Source organism: Marmota flaviventris, chromosome X (genome assembly GCF_047511675.1).
Source record: "Marmota flaviventris isolate mMarFla1 chromosome X, mMarFla1.hap1, whole genome shotgun sequence".
Classification (NCBI taxonomy): Eukaryota; Metazoa; Chordata; class Mammalia; order Rodentia; family Sciuridae; genus Marmota; species Marmota flaviventris.
Window position 1 is genome coordinate 112,333,130 of NC_092518.1, and position 15,119 is coordinate 112,348,248.

General features: G+C 39.0%; 1 protein-coding gene across 1 annotated transcript in view; it reads right to left on the reverse strand.

The window, feature by feature from the left end:
* The window catches only part of Aifm1 (apoptosis inducing factor mitochondria associated 1), a 37,935-nt gene extending 23,746 nt beyond the window's left edge, over nt 1-14,189 (reverse strand). Inside the window, exons 1-2 of the mRNA XM_027940033.2 lie at nt 13,964-14,189; nt 4,126-4,268 (exon numbers count right to left, since the gene is read on the reverse strand). Coding sequence (XP_027795834.2) covers nt 4,126-4,268; nt 13,964-14,069 — 249 coding nt within the window. The 5' untranslated portion in view covers nt 14,070-14,189. The remainder of the gene's footprint in view (nt 1-4,125; nt 4,269-13,963) is intronic.
* Nucleotides 14,190-15,119: the final 930 nt, after the last annotated feature.

The following is a 15,119-nucleotide window of genomic DNA, read 5'->3' on the forward strand; positions in this document are numbered from 1 at the left end:
CTGTCAGTTGAATAATGGCAAAGGCCCAAATATTCAATTTCATTAAATATTCTAAATGCCATTTTGGCTATAGCAGACTGAGACTAGGGGATCTACCTGTGGTCCTAGAGAAAGTCACCAGCAAGAGGAAGAAATGCTCTCATGTGGATGCCAATCAGAAGCTCATGTTTACATCTAGGCAGCAGAAATGCTGTTCAAAACCAAAGTTTCTCAGATTGTGTGGTTGCAACCCATTAGTGGGCTGTTAAATCAGTCTACAGGTTACCACCAACCAGCATTAGGGAAAACATCAGAGCATATCACATCTAGTAAAAGTATCATTGCTTGAAACTTTCAGTTTTATGTATTTGTAGCTATATAGGTTGAGGTGTAAGACAAAAATGCATTTTTTACTGTGGAACATGGTGAAAGTTTTTAAAAAGCTCCCTTCTTTGTGTGTGGGGGGTAAAGTGGAAAGATAGTAAAGAGCTTTTGATAAAGGAATTGCTAAAGTAGTGATCATATTCAAATTAGGAACATTTCCTCAAATGAGAGAAAACAATTATGAAGGAATAGTTAAGTACTGGAAGTTTGTGTCCTCTCCCCAATTCACACTCTGAAGTCCTAACCTCCAATGTGACAGTATGTAGACATGGGGCTTTTAGGAAATGATGGAGGTTAAATGAAGCCATAAGGGTGGGCCCTAATCCTTTAGGGCTGGTGCCTTTATAAGAAGAGAAGAGCCCTGCATAGGCCTCTGATCCTAGTGACTAGTGAGGCTGACGGAGGAGGATTGCCAAGTTCAAGGCCAGCCCCAGGAAATCAGCAAGACTCTGCCTCAAAATAAAAAGATCTGGGGATGTAGCTCAGTTAGAGTGCCCCTGGATTCAATCCTAGTATGGTGGGGGGGACGGGGGAGAGAACACAGACACAACAAAACTACCTAACTTGCTTTCCACCATGTAAGGACACAGCAAAAAGGTGGCTGTCTGCAATCCATGAAGAGAGTCCTTACCAGAAACTGAACCCTGACTGACCAGGATCTTGCAATTTCCAGCCTTCAGAACTATGAGAAAATAAACTTCTGTTGTTTAAGCCATGCAGTCTGTGGTGTTTTGTTATGATAGTCTGAGAATCTAATACAAACACTAAACAACTTACAGCCACATCTCACCAAATCCAGGCTCTAATTTTAAGTTAACATTTCTCTTGAGACTAATAACAATTTCAGAGAAGAAAATCCAAGTCACCTCACATCAAGGTTTCAACACATTTAAAAGCTAAAATACTGGGGCTGGGGTTGTGGCTCAGTGGCAGAGCACTTGTCTCATACATGTGAGGCACTGGGTTCAATCCTCAGCACCACATAAAAATAAATTAACAAAATGAAGATTTTTTTTTAAAAAAAGCTAAAATACCAATTACTCAGGAAGCTGAAGCAGGAGAATCACAAGTTTGAGGCCAGCCTCAGCAACTGGTGAGACCCTGTCTCAAAATAAAATAAAAAGAGCTGGAGGTATAGCACCCCTGGGTTAAATCCCCAGTATTGGATAAAAAAATTAAACAACAGTGTACAAAGTAGTTTGATAACAGCTGTAGGTAGACAAGAGCTTATCATTGGATCTACTATAATATCATAGTTTTATTACCACCAGTGTTGGATAAACACAGAGGGAGATGAGGCATTTAACTGAATGGCTTGAGAGGAACACATGTTTCTTTGCTATTTCTAAGACAGGAAAAAGCAACAGTGATGACCCTGTCTCATGGCTTGACAGCAAGAAAATTTGCATGGTCAACTCTGTGGAGGCATCCAACTCTGGTAAGGCAACAAACCACAGGTTTAATGGGTTTAAATTATTATAAATACACACATCTGTTGCAAACACCTTCAAATCTATTTTTGAATGAATGGGGTTGAACCAATGGGAAAAGCTGAGAGAGACGTGAAATGGAAAAGTTAAGGCTCAGACAGAGGGTAGTATCTGAATGATGAACAAGAGGCATTTAGGAAAGCAATCTACATGAATATGTTAGCGTGTATCACTTTAGCCACTAGTTTGACCAAATTAGAGATTACAAAAGGGACACTGCCAAATGCATTTACTTGGAAGTAGAAGCTGTGGGTGGGTGGGGAGAATACTGCAATTTCTATGGCTTTTTGGCCCTCCCCAGAAGCATTCTATAAAATGCCTTTTCAGTCGAGTTGATCATTTTCCACAAACCACAAAAATTACATTTTGCCTAAAATAATCCAAAAAGGATGGTTCTCAAGTTAACTTTATTTGCTTATTAACATTTACTCTTCGTGACTCTTGTTACACATGCAGCACTAAAGCACAATATAATTTAGTGATAAAAATAGGTATGAAATTGGAAACAGTTTCAAACAAAGTGTTGATGATGAGGATTTGGCTTTAAATTGATGGTTTTAGATCTATACAGGAGGACTTCAACAGTTTAAAAAAAGGAATTTGAGGACTCTCTAGTGACTGACAATGTCCCTTTAATAAATGCCTAGAGAAAGCACATGCTGTGAATATTTTACTATAGTCTAATGGATCAAGTTTTCATTAGTGCCATGGTCTCACCCACCATACCCCCAAATATATTTTAGTGTAAGCATCTTACATAATAAACTCCTGCCCCAGTGACTGTTGCTCCTACAATTAAGAAGTATACTAGGCTGCTGCCATCTTTCCCAGAAGCACCTGCAGACGCTAGTGATCTAGAAGGGGATCCTAGGTGATGACACTGCACAACTGTAGGTAAAGATAAGGCCAGGAAAGAAACAAAAGGAAATAGAAAAGGCACTAAGTATTAATGAAGAAATATTCAGTACAAAGGCAGGGAAGCATTTTTTGATTATTCTGTGCTAAAAAAGAAAAAAATTAAAAATGCTGTACCAGGATTGGAGGAGAATATTATCTTTCATCAAAACGTTATCAGACAGATCTCACCTATTTCTTACTGATTTGACTCACAACTGGCAGGGCTGGCTACTCTTCTTGTGCATTTGGGAGTCAGGTCAGATAGGAGGACAAAGGCAACTTCAAATAATTTTCATGTCCCCTTCCTTTTTTATTTTGGTGCTGAGGATTGAACCCAGAGGTGCTTTACCACTGAGTCACATCCCCAGTCCCTCTCCTTTTTATTTTTGAGACAGGGCCTTACTAAGTTGCTGAGGCTGGCCTTGAACTTGTGATCCTCCCGCTTCAGCCTTCCAAGTTGCTGAGATTGTGCCGCTGTACCCAGCTGTCCCTTTTTTTAAAATTAGTGACCAAGGAACAAAGATAAGTTTGCTGTCTTGCCAATGAGAAAGAACTAATATGGCAATGGTTTCCAACCATTCACTCATAGTAAAACAAACAGCTCTCTTCAATCAAGTGTGTTAGTGGGTGATACCTGAATTGGTTCACTCAACCTTACAGGATCCAACTTTAGACTGATCTGCTTAGTCACAGTAAACCCTGCCAAGTTTAAAGAAAAAAAAAAACACCCACAGAATAATTCCTTTGTGACCCACTAAGCTGATTAGAGTTCATTTAAGGAGATATAATTGTGCTAATACTACATAGCAATTAAACACCATACTTCTCACCTCACACAAACTCCACTCTAAAATTGAAGATACTAGGCCTGCTTCTAAAATTTAGTCTTTGGGAAGATTCAGGGATAGTTTTCTTTTTAGTAATGCATATTTTTGATTGAAGGCTGTTGCTGTTTTTTTTTTTTTAAGTGTCAATCGCAAAGTGAGGAAAAATAAAATATTTGATAAATGGATCAAAATCAAATATTGTGCTAAGGAGCTGCAATGAATTTTTGCTTTATTCATAGGTTAGTATGTTATATCCAAGAGAACAGGTACAATTTTCAGGTTAGTCAAACCTAAGAAAACAGTGGCTTTCAAATAAAGAGTAAAAAGACAAGTGAAAAGAATGAAGATCATCAATCAACATGAAATAAAATTTCAGTCATTTCCACATTGGCTCAATAGGATATTAGACAGTAGGCACTTTAAAGAAGGCTTTTTGAAAAATTTTCCAAAAGGAGAATTAGTTGCAAAACTTTTAAAGCAGAGTAGTACTGAATCTATAAATGGGAGCTGTTTGGCAGCTTCTCTACACAAGCTGCTTTTCTACTTACATATGCACCAGCTCCTATTGTTGATAAGCCCACAATAAGGACTAACACAGAATTATCGATTTTGCCCCCTGATGCACCAGAGCTAGCCATTTGTCTTGTCATCTGGAGTTCTAGTGGAACATGCCATCGCTGGATCAAGTTGCCTAAAGGAACACAATTTTTTAAGACACACATACACACACACAAAAATAAAACAGTTAATACATGTTTATGATTTGATTAAATGTCAATGCATTGTAGATGTAAAGACTTACTACACATTGCACTGCATGGTGTTTAATGTTCAATGACCAAAAAAAAAAAAAACAAAAACAATTGAAAATGTATACATAAATACTACAGATATCTGAAATGTACATTTTAAGTTGAAGTTTTTTTAATACCATTATTTATTTATTTTTATGTGGTAGTGAGGATCGAACCGAGTGCCTCATATGTGCTAGGCAAGCGCTCTACCACTAAGCCACAACTCCAGCCCCCAAGTTGTTGGAGGTTTTTTTTTTTTTTTTTTTTTTTAAAGAGAGAGGGAGAGAGAGAGAGAGAGAATTTTAATATTTATTTTCTAGTTATCGGTGGACACAACATCTTTGTTTGTATGTGGTGCTGAGGATCGAACCCGGGCCGCACACATGCCAAGAGAGCGCGCTACCGCTTGAGCCACATCCACAGCCCTGTTGGAGTTTTTGAGAGACAATTTATTGCTGCCCAATGAGGAAACTGATAGCTTCCAGAAAAGTTCATTAAAAACATATAAGCAGTTCATCAAATATTCTCCCTTTACATATTCACCATAAATGAAGAAAACACAGAGAGATGACTGATTGGGTAGATATAGTCATCTCTTGGTATCTACAGGAGAAGAGGATTGGTTCCAGGACCCCTGGAAGATACCAAAATCTATGGTGCTCAAGTCCCTTATATAGAATGACATGGTGTTTGCATATAATCTATATACATCCCCTTTTATACTTTAAATCATCTCCAGATTACTAATAAAACTTAATGTAAATAGTTGTTATACTAAATTATTTAGGGAATAATGACAAGAAATCAGCCTAAACATATTCAGCACAGAAGCAACTTTGAAAAAAAATATTTTTGATCTGTGATTGGTTGAATCTGTGGATATGGAACCTGTGGAAACAGACGACCAACTGCACACAAAGTTAACTACAAACTACTTGGGACATTTCAGGAGTAATCTAAATAGCTCAAACCCCACACAAATTAAACACTGCAAAACAACTTAGGACACAGTTAGTCTGGCATGAAAGGTAATGTGTCTTAGAAGAAAGAAATGTTAAAACTCAGAACAAAATCAGAAAAAAAAATTTCATAAGTGAATTTATCTCCCCAAAGGAACTGAAGAATTTTAGACTACAAAATATTTTCCCAAATGACAAAATTTAAAATGTCCACCAATGATCTGGCTCCTGCTCCTCCAAAATAATACAAGGTTATTCTGATGTAGTACATAGAGTTATGTAATGATCTGATGATCATCATAACACTCACACATGGAAATGTAAGACTTTCATAGATTTCTTTCTCCAGGGGGATGCTGACATTTTCAGATGAAGGAAGGTCTCAGTACCTTCTTTGTTTGTGCCATCCCTCATGGTTGCTGACTATTGACCTAGAGCAGCATTTTTTTTTCCTGTAAGGATCAAATAGTAAATGTTTTCAGCTTTGTGGGCTGTTTGGTCTCTGCTATAACTATTTAATTTTGCTGATGGTGCATAAAAGCAGCCATGAACAACACATAAATGAATGGCATGACTGCATTCCAATAAAATTTTATTTATGGACATTAAAAGTTGAATTTTACATAATTTTATGTGCTACAAAATAGTATTTCATATTTTTTGGTCATTTTAAAAATGTTAAAACCATTTTTAGCTTGTGAGGCATACAAAAAGCAGGAGGCCATAGACCAAGTTTGGCCTATAATTGTAGTTTGCAAACTTTAATCTAGAATAATGCTTCTCAAACTTTAAAGTGTGTTAGAATCCCCTGGAAGGTTTGTTAAAAAGTAGTTGGAGCTGGGTACAGTGGCACACACCTGTAATTCCAGTGGCTTGGGAGGAGGCTGAGACAGAAGGATCGTGAGTTCAAATCTAGCCTCAGCAACTTAGTAAAGCACTAAGCAACTCAGGGCTGGGATTGTGGCTCACTGGTCAAGTGCCCCTGAGTTCAATTCCTGGTATCCCCCCCTACCCCCGCCAAAAATAGTAGCTGGTCAGGCCCTACTCCCAGTATTTCTAATTCTAGGTCTGGGATGGGCCTAAAGAATTTGCATTTCTAAGGCTGGAAATGGAGAATATTATGCTAAGGGAAATAAGCCAGTCCCAAAAAACCAAAGGCAGAAATGTTCTCTGATATGTACATGCTAATCCATAATAAAGGAGGGTAGGGAGGGGAAGTATAGAAGTTCAGTGAAGTAGACAAAGGGGAATGAAGGGAAGGGATGGGGAGGGGGCTAGAAAGACAGTGGAATGTATTGGATATAACTTTCCCTATGCTCATATATGAATAATGGACCAGTGTAACTCCACATCATATACGGCCAAAAGAATGGGAAGTTATACTCCATGTATGTATGATATGTCAAAATATACTCTACTGTCATGTATAACTAAAAAGAAATAAAAGAAAGGCAAACAAATTTTATTTAGAATTCTAGGACAAAGAATTTATGTTTAACTGTATGCATAATTTGGGAATAACAGATGAGTACACCCTAAAAATAAAGGAATTTGCCTTCTTAGAAATTCCTAGATGAATATATCTGATGACCCTGGGTGGGTGACACCACAGCTTGAAACTACTAGATGCTGGTGGATACACTCCAGTCCTGACTAGGTTCTTTAATTCTTACCCCGGCAACTCTCTTCCTCCTTCTCTTTCCCCATCCCTCTGATATTTCTGCCATTTACTTATATTTTTTCAAATTAATTTCTTGTGGATATACACAATGTAGAGTCACTGTGGTATATCCATATATGAACACAGGAGAATTATGTCAGTTTTATTCCACTGTCTTTTTCCTATTCCCTATCCCTTTCCTTCATTCCCCTTTGTCTACTTAGTAAACTTCTATTCCTCCCTGTTTATGCTTATTGTGGGTTAGCTTCCACATATCAGAGAAAACATTCATAAAGACAAACAGAATGGGCCCTGGTAGTGGCATTTCACCTGTACTCGCAGAGATTAAAAATAAGGTGCTTTCCCCCCAGTGGCTCAGGAGGCTGAGACAGGAGGATCACGAGTTCAAAGCCAGCCTCAGCAATGGCTAGGTGCTAAGCAACTCAGTGAGATCCTGTCTCTAAATAAAATACAAAATAGGGCTGGGGCTGGGGCTCATTGGTTCAGTTGAGTGCCCCTGAGTTCAATCCCCAGATGATGATGATGATCATCATCATCATAATGCACTTTCCCTCTTGCTTTCACAGTGCCAGGATGGGGGGGGGGGTAAAAACCAGTCCAATACAGATTTGCAGTCTCTCATCTAAAATACTTGGGCACTCAAAATTGGTCTTAAATATAACGTACATACCACGTAGTGACACCTGGCACAGTAAGAGGCAGCTAACTAGAGTCAAGCACATTAATATTTCTATGACCAACTACACTACATGCGGATTTAAAAAATTGTAAGTAGGGCTGGAGACATAGCTCAGTTGGTAAAGTGCTTGCCTCATATGCACAAGGCCTTGGGTTCGATCCCCAGCAAAAACACGCACGCACGCACGCGCACACACACACACACACACACACACAATTATAGTAGCCTCTCTCCAATTCAGGTCAAGTTTTATACTGACCTGCAAATGAGTTACAAAACCCTGACAGTTCTATTGGGATTTCTGAATTACAGATAGAGACACTGGATCTACACTCTTAGAAAAGGAAATGTATTTTTCTTTTCTTATTTCTTACCTGCTTTAGAAACTTTCATCACAACATGAAATAAATGGTTAATATTTGGAAATAACAATAAATCATGAAAATAAACATGTGAAAGGGGGAGAAGCTTATCTTAATCTGGGCAAGTTTTTGATTTTCAGATGCCCATAAAAATGATAAAGATTTAGAAGTAGAAATGAATAACTGGAAGAGCTTAGAAAATGAAACTGGCAAGAAAAAGTTCCATGTGATTAAGCTTGGTTCCCATGTTTAGCCCAGAACATAAATGTTCTTTTAAAAAATTCTGTTTATCCTTCTAGAAGATACTAAATACAAACACTATAACAACTTGAATTTAACACTGCTGTGTTTATTCTGTTTTTTTTTTTTTTTGCTTGCTTTTCATGGACTGATAAAACAAAGCATAAATTGAGGAAAGTTCCAGTTTTGCCTCAATTTACCCTGAAAAGAAGATATGTAAAAGTAAATTGACTTTGGGACCAGGGTTATGGCTCAGTGGTAGAGTGCTTGCCTAGCATGTGTGAGGTACTGGATTCGATCCCTGGCAAATTATGTCTATCTACAACTAAAAAAATATTTTAAAAAAAGTAAATTGGGGCTGGGGATGTGGCTCAAGCGGTAGCGCGCTCGCCTGGCATGCGTGCGGCCCAGGTTCAATCCTCAGCACCACATACAAACAAAGATGTTGTGTCCGCCGATAACTAAAAAAATAAATATTAAAATTCTCTCTCTCTCTCTAAAAAAAAGTAAATTGACTTTAAAAAGCTAACATTTAAGCTACTGCTTGAAAAGAAATATAATACACTACTATCATTAAAAGAACTTTTTACATAACTACAAAATTACTTTAATTTTGTAAAAGGTACCAAGGTAAGTATTATATGGATGTTTATATTCTTATCTGATTTTCTTTTACCCATGAAAGTACTGCTATACCACTCTCTCCAGAGTTTCAAAACTTTAGAAAAATTTCCATCATGACTGAAAAATGCTTTTTCACTTATCTTACCAAAATGGGAAAAGTGGAGTTACTTCTTGACTTCTCATTATTGCACTAGTTTCCTTGTTTGGAATTTTCTGCAGTCAGGCTAGGTGTGGTTACATAAACCTGTAATCCCAGTGACTATAGCCCCCAGGCTGAGGCAGGTGGCAATTTAGTAAGACCTCCAGCAACTTAATGAGACCCTGTCTCAAAATAAAAAATAAAAGGACTGGGAATGTAGCTCAGTGTGGTAAAGCATCCCTGGGATCAATCCCCAGTATCAAAAAGAGAAAAAGAAGAAGAAAAACTGCAGTTAGACTGCACATATACAGGTTGAGCTTTCTTCTGCACACTTAGTGTTTGATTTCCAATAAGCCAATTTGTTCTGTGTAACAGTGCATGATACATAGCATGTGTTTCCTCAATAAATGTTTGTTGAATGAATAAATGAAGGAAGGAGATAGAAATTGATGTTGACTTAACATTTAAAAATTATTTGCAATGTTCTTTTAACCAGATCCCATTTACTTTCATGTTGTTTAATAAATTAGCAAAAATTTAAAAAAATTTAAACACCACAGATTAGCATCAGAACAGTACCTAAACCAGCAAACTCATTTCTGTAGGTTTCATAATCCATTTTTCCATACTCCCTGAAGGCCTGTTCCAGAAACATATCTACACACCGAGGCACCTAGGAATCCCAAATGGTTAAGAGGTCTATATATGCTCTTGAGACCTGATTCCTGAGTGTCAAACTGATTTTTCTAACATGAATAAAACAGAGGGCAGAACACCTACAGAGAGAGCCTATTTATTTATTTATTTGTTGGTACCATGGATAGACCCCAGGGGCGCTTTACCAATGAGCCAAATCCCCAGCACTTTTTGAGACAGGGACTCGCTAAACTGCTTAGGGCCTTTCTAAATTGCTGAGAGTGGCCTCAAACTTGCCATCTTCCTGCCTCAGCCTCCCAAGTTGCTAGAATTATGGGTATGCACCACCATGCCTGGATGAGTGCCAATTTTAGCTAGATGCTTCTTTTAAGGAGTATGACAACTATTTGTTTATTGATCCTTTTTTTTTTTTTGGTACAGGAATTAAACTTACACTGAGCTACGTCCCCAGCCCTTTTCATTTTTTTGAGACATGATCTTGCTAAGTTGCTAAGGTTGGCCTTGAACTTGTGCTTCTACTGCCTTAGACTCCCAAGTTACTATGATTATGGGATGAGGCACGTGACTATCAGCCTTTTAAAGTATCAACTTTGCTAGAATTTCAGAAAAATCAGAGTGGTAATAACTATAGTATAGTATGAACCACTCTGATGAAAGGCACAAAAGGAAAAATTATTTCAATGACAAAGAAAGACATTTAACTCTATTCTGCAAAGTCTTCCACAGAACTAGCATTTAGCTATGGAGAATTTACCATGTGCCAGAGACTGTATAAGACACTGAAGGCACAAGAATAGATAGGACATAATCCTACTCTTCAGGTAGTGTTTAGTTTAGGAGGAAAAATGACTCTGAATCTGAGAAAATGAGCTTGACACTAATCATCAGAGTTGCTCAGTTTGGTTTTATAAACCTTGGGGCAGTGGAGTAGAATGGAAAGAGTCACTACTCATGCAAAACAGTACTCCCCAAACTTTTCTAATCATATGAATTATATCTAGGACTCTAACCTGGAGATATTCATTCATTCTCATTCCCAGGAGTCTCTCCTGGAGTAGGTTTGGGTTCTGTCCTCCAATCAATTCATATGACCCAGAAACTTTTGGAAACATGATCTAGAAGAATGTTAAGACATGCAGCTACTCCCTTAAAAAGTTACAAACATTCTAGAAAATCTAACTTATTAACTGGTTATAGAAAAGGCTTACTTGCAAAAGATTTTCTTCTGAAAAATCCTGTCTAAGCAAAAAAGAGTGAAGGAAGACTCATCTCCTGGCTTTAAAAGTATCATTTGGCAATGTCCATAATGCTAAGATCTAGCCCACAAAGAATTCAAGTTTCCTCTTTAAAGAGGTGAGAAGGATTCCAAATAGAGAAAAATATTAAACATTTGAACTTATGGTCAGGGAGTCAGTGAGCAGTTTGATCACATGGGCAGCACAATGTTTGGTTATCAGATAAAATGTTACAGAACAGAAAAAAATATCCATTATCTAACCCATCTGCTTCTCAGGGCTGAATGCAGACATAAACTTGTGACTATTAGTTACCTTTAATCATTTCTGGAAGGAGGCAGCACATCTAAAAAATAGCACACAGTAGCTTACTACTGTTCGTTTTTTTATTCATTTATTAATGTTTTTGATACCAGGGATTGAACTCAGGGGCACTCGACCAATGAGCCACTACTGCAGTCCTATTTTTATATTTTATTTAGAGACAAGGTCTCACTGAGTTGCTTAGCGTCTCACCATTGCTGAGGCTGGCTATGAACTCACAATCCTCCTGCCTCAGCCTCCCAGACTGCTGGAGTTACAGGCATGTACATGGCACTACTACTGTGGTTTTAAGGTGAAAGGCAACATATAATGGATATGGAAATGAACCCGACAATGGTATATGTAGATGAGATAGTTTCAAGGCAGGCTTAAAGTTTGCTGACACAAGAAACATAAAATCAAAAAGAAAAGATAAAGAAGAAAATTTGCTAACAACCTGGCAAAGAACTAGGTGAGGGGCAGAGAGGAGGGGAAAGTGGTGTATAAACCTTGCCTACCTCTGAAAAAAACATATAGCAAATGCTACTATGTGAAAAAGAAATCAGATTAAAAGCAGTTGGTAATCAAGCCACAAAACAGACTTAATTCCTAAAATGAGAGTATCATAATTTCTTTTTGAAATTGTAACCTTACCCCCATCCATTTTTTAAAGGCAAGTTATATCATGCTCTGGTGCATGGCCAAAGGACAAAGAATAAGTATGTACAATTAGATAGATGAATATGACAGGAATTCAGAATTTTCCTACAGTAGACTGCCTTCAAATGAAGCCATGAAATGGAAAAAACATTTGAGTCCATATTTATCAGCAGTTCTAAATATTGTCAACCCCTTACAATATCTTTAATAAAGCAATTGAACTTTGCAAATGCAAATCCTTCTGGTTAGACTTCAGAATGCTGGTAAAGGCTGAGATTCTTTTGTTTGTGTATGTGTCATGCTGGGAATTGAACCTAGGGCTTTCATCATGAAAATGCTCTGCAACTGGGCTATTACCTCAGCCCCTTTAATTTTATTTATTTATTTATTTTTGTGGCAAGTTTCCCTAAATTGTTCAGGCTGGCCTCAAACTTGTGATTTTCTTACCCCAGCCTTTCCAGGGATTGGGATTACAGGCATGCCCCAATATGCATGGCTAAAGCTGTGAGTCTTAGCAAAATAAATTCACATTAGAAAGGCCAAATAAATTCACACTGGAAAGGCTAGTGTTGATGAAAATCTTTACCTTATCTTTACCTTTCTGTGTGAAATTTACATAGAATACCAACATTCTGATGCACAAAAACCCCTGCAAAAGACACCCATGGTCAGAGCATTAGTTTAAAAGGAAGGCAGGTTCCAAAAGCAATATGCCCTGGGACATAATGCCCAATACACCTATCAGGAAATGTCTGACTCCCAGCAACTGGAAAAACTATTCAAATGCAGATTTGTAAAGACTTTAAAAATCGGAGGGAAATAGCTTCCATGTTTTAAATTTTAAATCATCCAGAAGGGGCCTGGGGATATAGCTCAATGGTAGAAGCCTTGCCTAGCATGTGCAATCCCCAGCACCACCACCCCCACCAAAAAAAAAAAAAAATCAACCAAAAGGTGTTTCCACAATATAAAAGCCTCCATGATAAATTCTGATTTTGTCAATGCAAATGCCCTGGGATTATCATTCAAATATTATTGATTAAAAATGCACCTCATTATCTCCATGAGATTGTATAAGCAGACAGATGTAAACCATGCTCTGGTAAATTAATGGATATCGGAATCACAATGAACTAATTAATGCGAAAGGAACCAAATTCATTCTTAACTTTTTGTAACCTCAGAAAGGGAAGAAGAGTAGGACTGTAGAGGATTAGGGGCCTAGAGACTGGCAAACTATCCTTAGCTCTACCTATTAATTATGTGACCTTGGGCCAGTAATTTCACCTCTGTGCCTCAATTTATTATCCATAAAATGAGTAGGTTGAATGTTACCACACACACACACACACACAAAAAAAAAAAAAAAAAAAAAAAAAAAAACAACCTTCCAGCTCTAAAAGTTTGATGATCCAACTTCATGGAGGACAAACACAATGTGTTCTGCAAACTCTCTTTGAAGCATTAATGACCACCAAGAATTACACTGACCAGGCATCTCAAATTAATTTTGAGCCAATTCTCTTGGTGTCTGGTGCACAACAGATTGACATCTTGCATTAGACCGTTTCTGTTTCACAGGGCATTCAAATCTATAGATCTCATCTGGGTTGGAAGGTAGAGCAGGTATTAACCCCATTTACAGAAAACTTGTGCATATGACTTTAATGTCCTGCTGAAAGTCTCACCATTAGTAAATGACACAGTATACTTGATCTCATTGCTTTAAAAAGGCGAGGAGAGGGTGGCAGGAAGGCAGCGGTGGACAATGAGATGCCCAGTTTTTCTGTAATCCCTAAACAGCAAACCCTCCCCAGAAAAGGCCTCAAGCCAACTACTGGGGTTTAAATCTCTTGAAGGTCAGGTCGGCAAGGCTATGCCGACTCCTCTGCTTGCAAACTCAGGGTTTGTATCCCTCGAATTCGGAATCCATGCGACAGTGAGTGTAAGATTTTCGAGGGGTGGGGGAACGCTGTGAGGAATGGGTAGCCAAGCCTATGACACCCAGGCCCTTGGACGTCGAGGTGGGGTTTGCCCGGGATGGGTCAGTCACCTGGGAGCCGGTTCCTCTGTCTGGGGCTTCGGACGCACACTGTCCGCACCAAGGGCACCAATTTCTGCTTGAAAGCACCCGCTGCAAGGCCTCCACACCGGAACATTTCGGCAACCGCTACTCCAGACCTCCTCCTTCCTTTTCCTCTCACTCACCGACCAACGGGTCAAACACCACGGGCCCGAGCCCGCTCCCCCCTCCTCTCACACGCACACTACGCAGGCTCCTCCCCCCAGATGCCAGTGGACATTGGACAGTGAAGCCCGCCTGCCGGAGCCAGGAACTGGGAACTGCGACCAGAGGCCTACTGCGCAGGCGTAGCACTCAGCGTCGCAGTGCGATTGGTCCGCAAGGTAATAGGATTTGCGCATGCGTTTATGTGCTCGTACGCTTTGCAAAGACCCGGGCTCTGGCTCGGGTTAGCAAGTTTCTTCGAGTTGGTGGCAATGAGTTGGGGTGAGCGAATTTGGACAACTGTTTAAGGAGCTACCGGTGGAGCCATTTGACTGGCGGCTGTGGCTGGTATTGCCGCTCTGTCGGTGATGGGAACTGACAACAGTACCCCACAAAGTGTGACCCCTGAACTGCATTGTTTTTCCGTTTTAGGCCACAAGCTAGGATTCTCTTGCTGTGGTCCACTTCCAGTCTTTCCATGGGTCCGAATCTGGACCCCTGACTTCTCAGATCTGGAACGTACTTCCGTCTTTTACAAGTTTCTGGCACTTTTCCACCCACCCTGTTTCCGGGACTAGTAATCGATATGCGCGCTCTGTCCCCTTACCACTTTTATACTGTGCATTTTTATGTTCTAGGCACTGAGTAGGAGCAGTGGATAGTTTCTTGCTATGATGGCTTCTGCGCTTGAGAGCAGGTTGCTGGTAAAAGAGTTGGTGTTTTCCTAAATCCTAAGGAGGAGTTTTGAGTTGTGGGAGGAGTAGTGAGGGGCTGATTGTAAGTAGGTATTTTGACTCTGCTAAGTGTAAGCTAAACCATAAATAACTTTTTTGGCTGTATCGAAAAAATATATCCTCTTTTCAAGGATTTGGGCTACATATTAATTTAACATGTTCCTTGAGCACTTGCCTCTTGGACTGAACTATGAAAGTGACTCTAAGTGGAAATAAAAAGTATTGAAAATGGTCATTGTCTAGTTGGG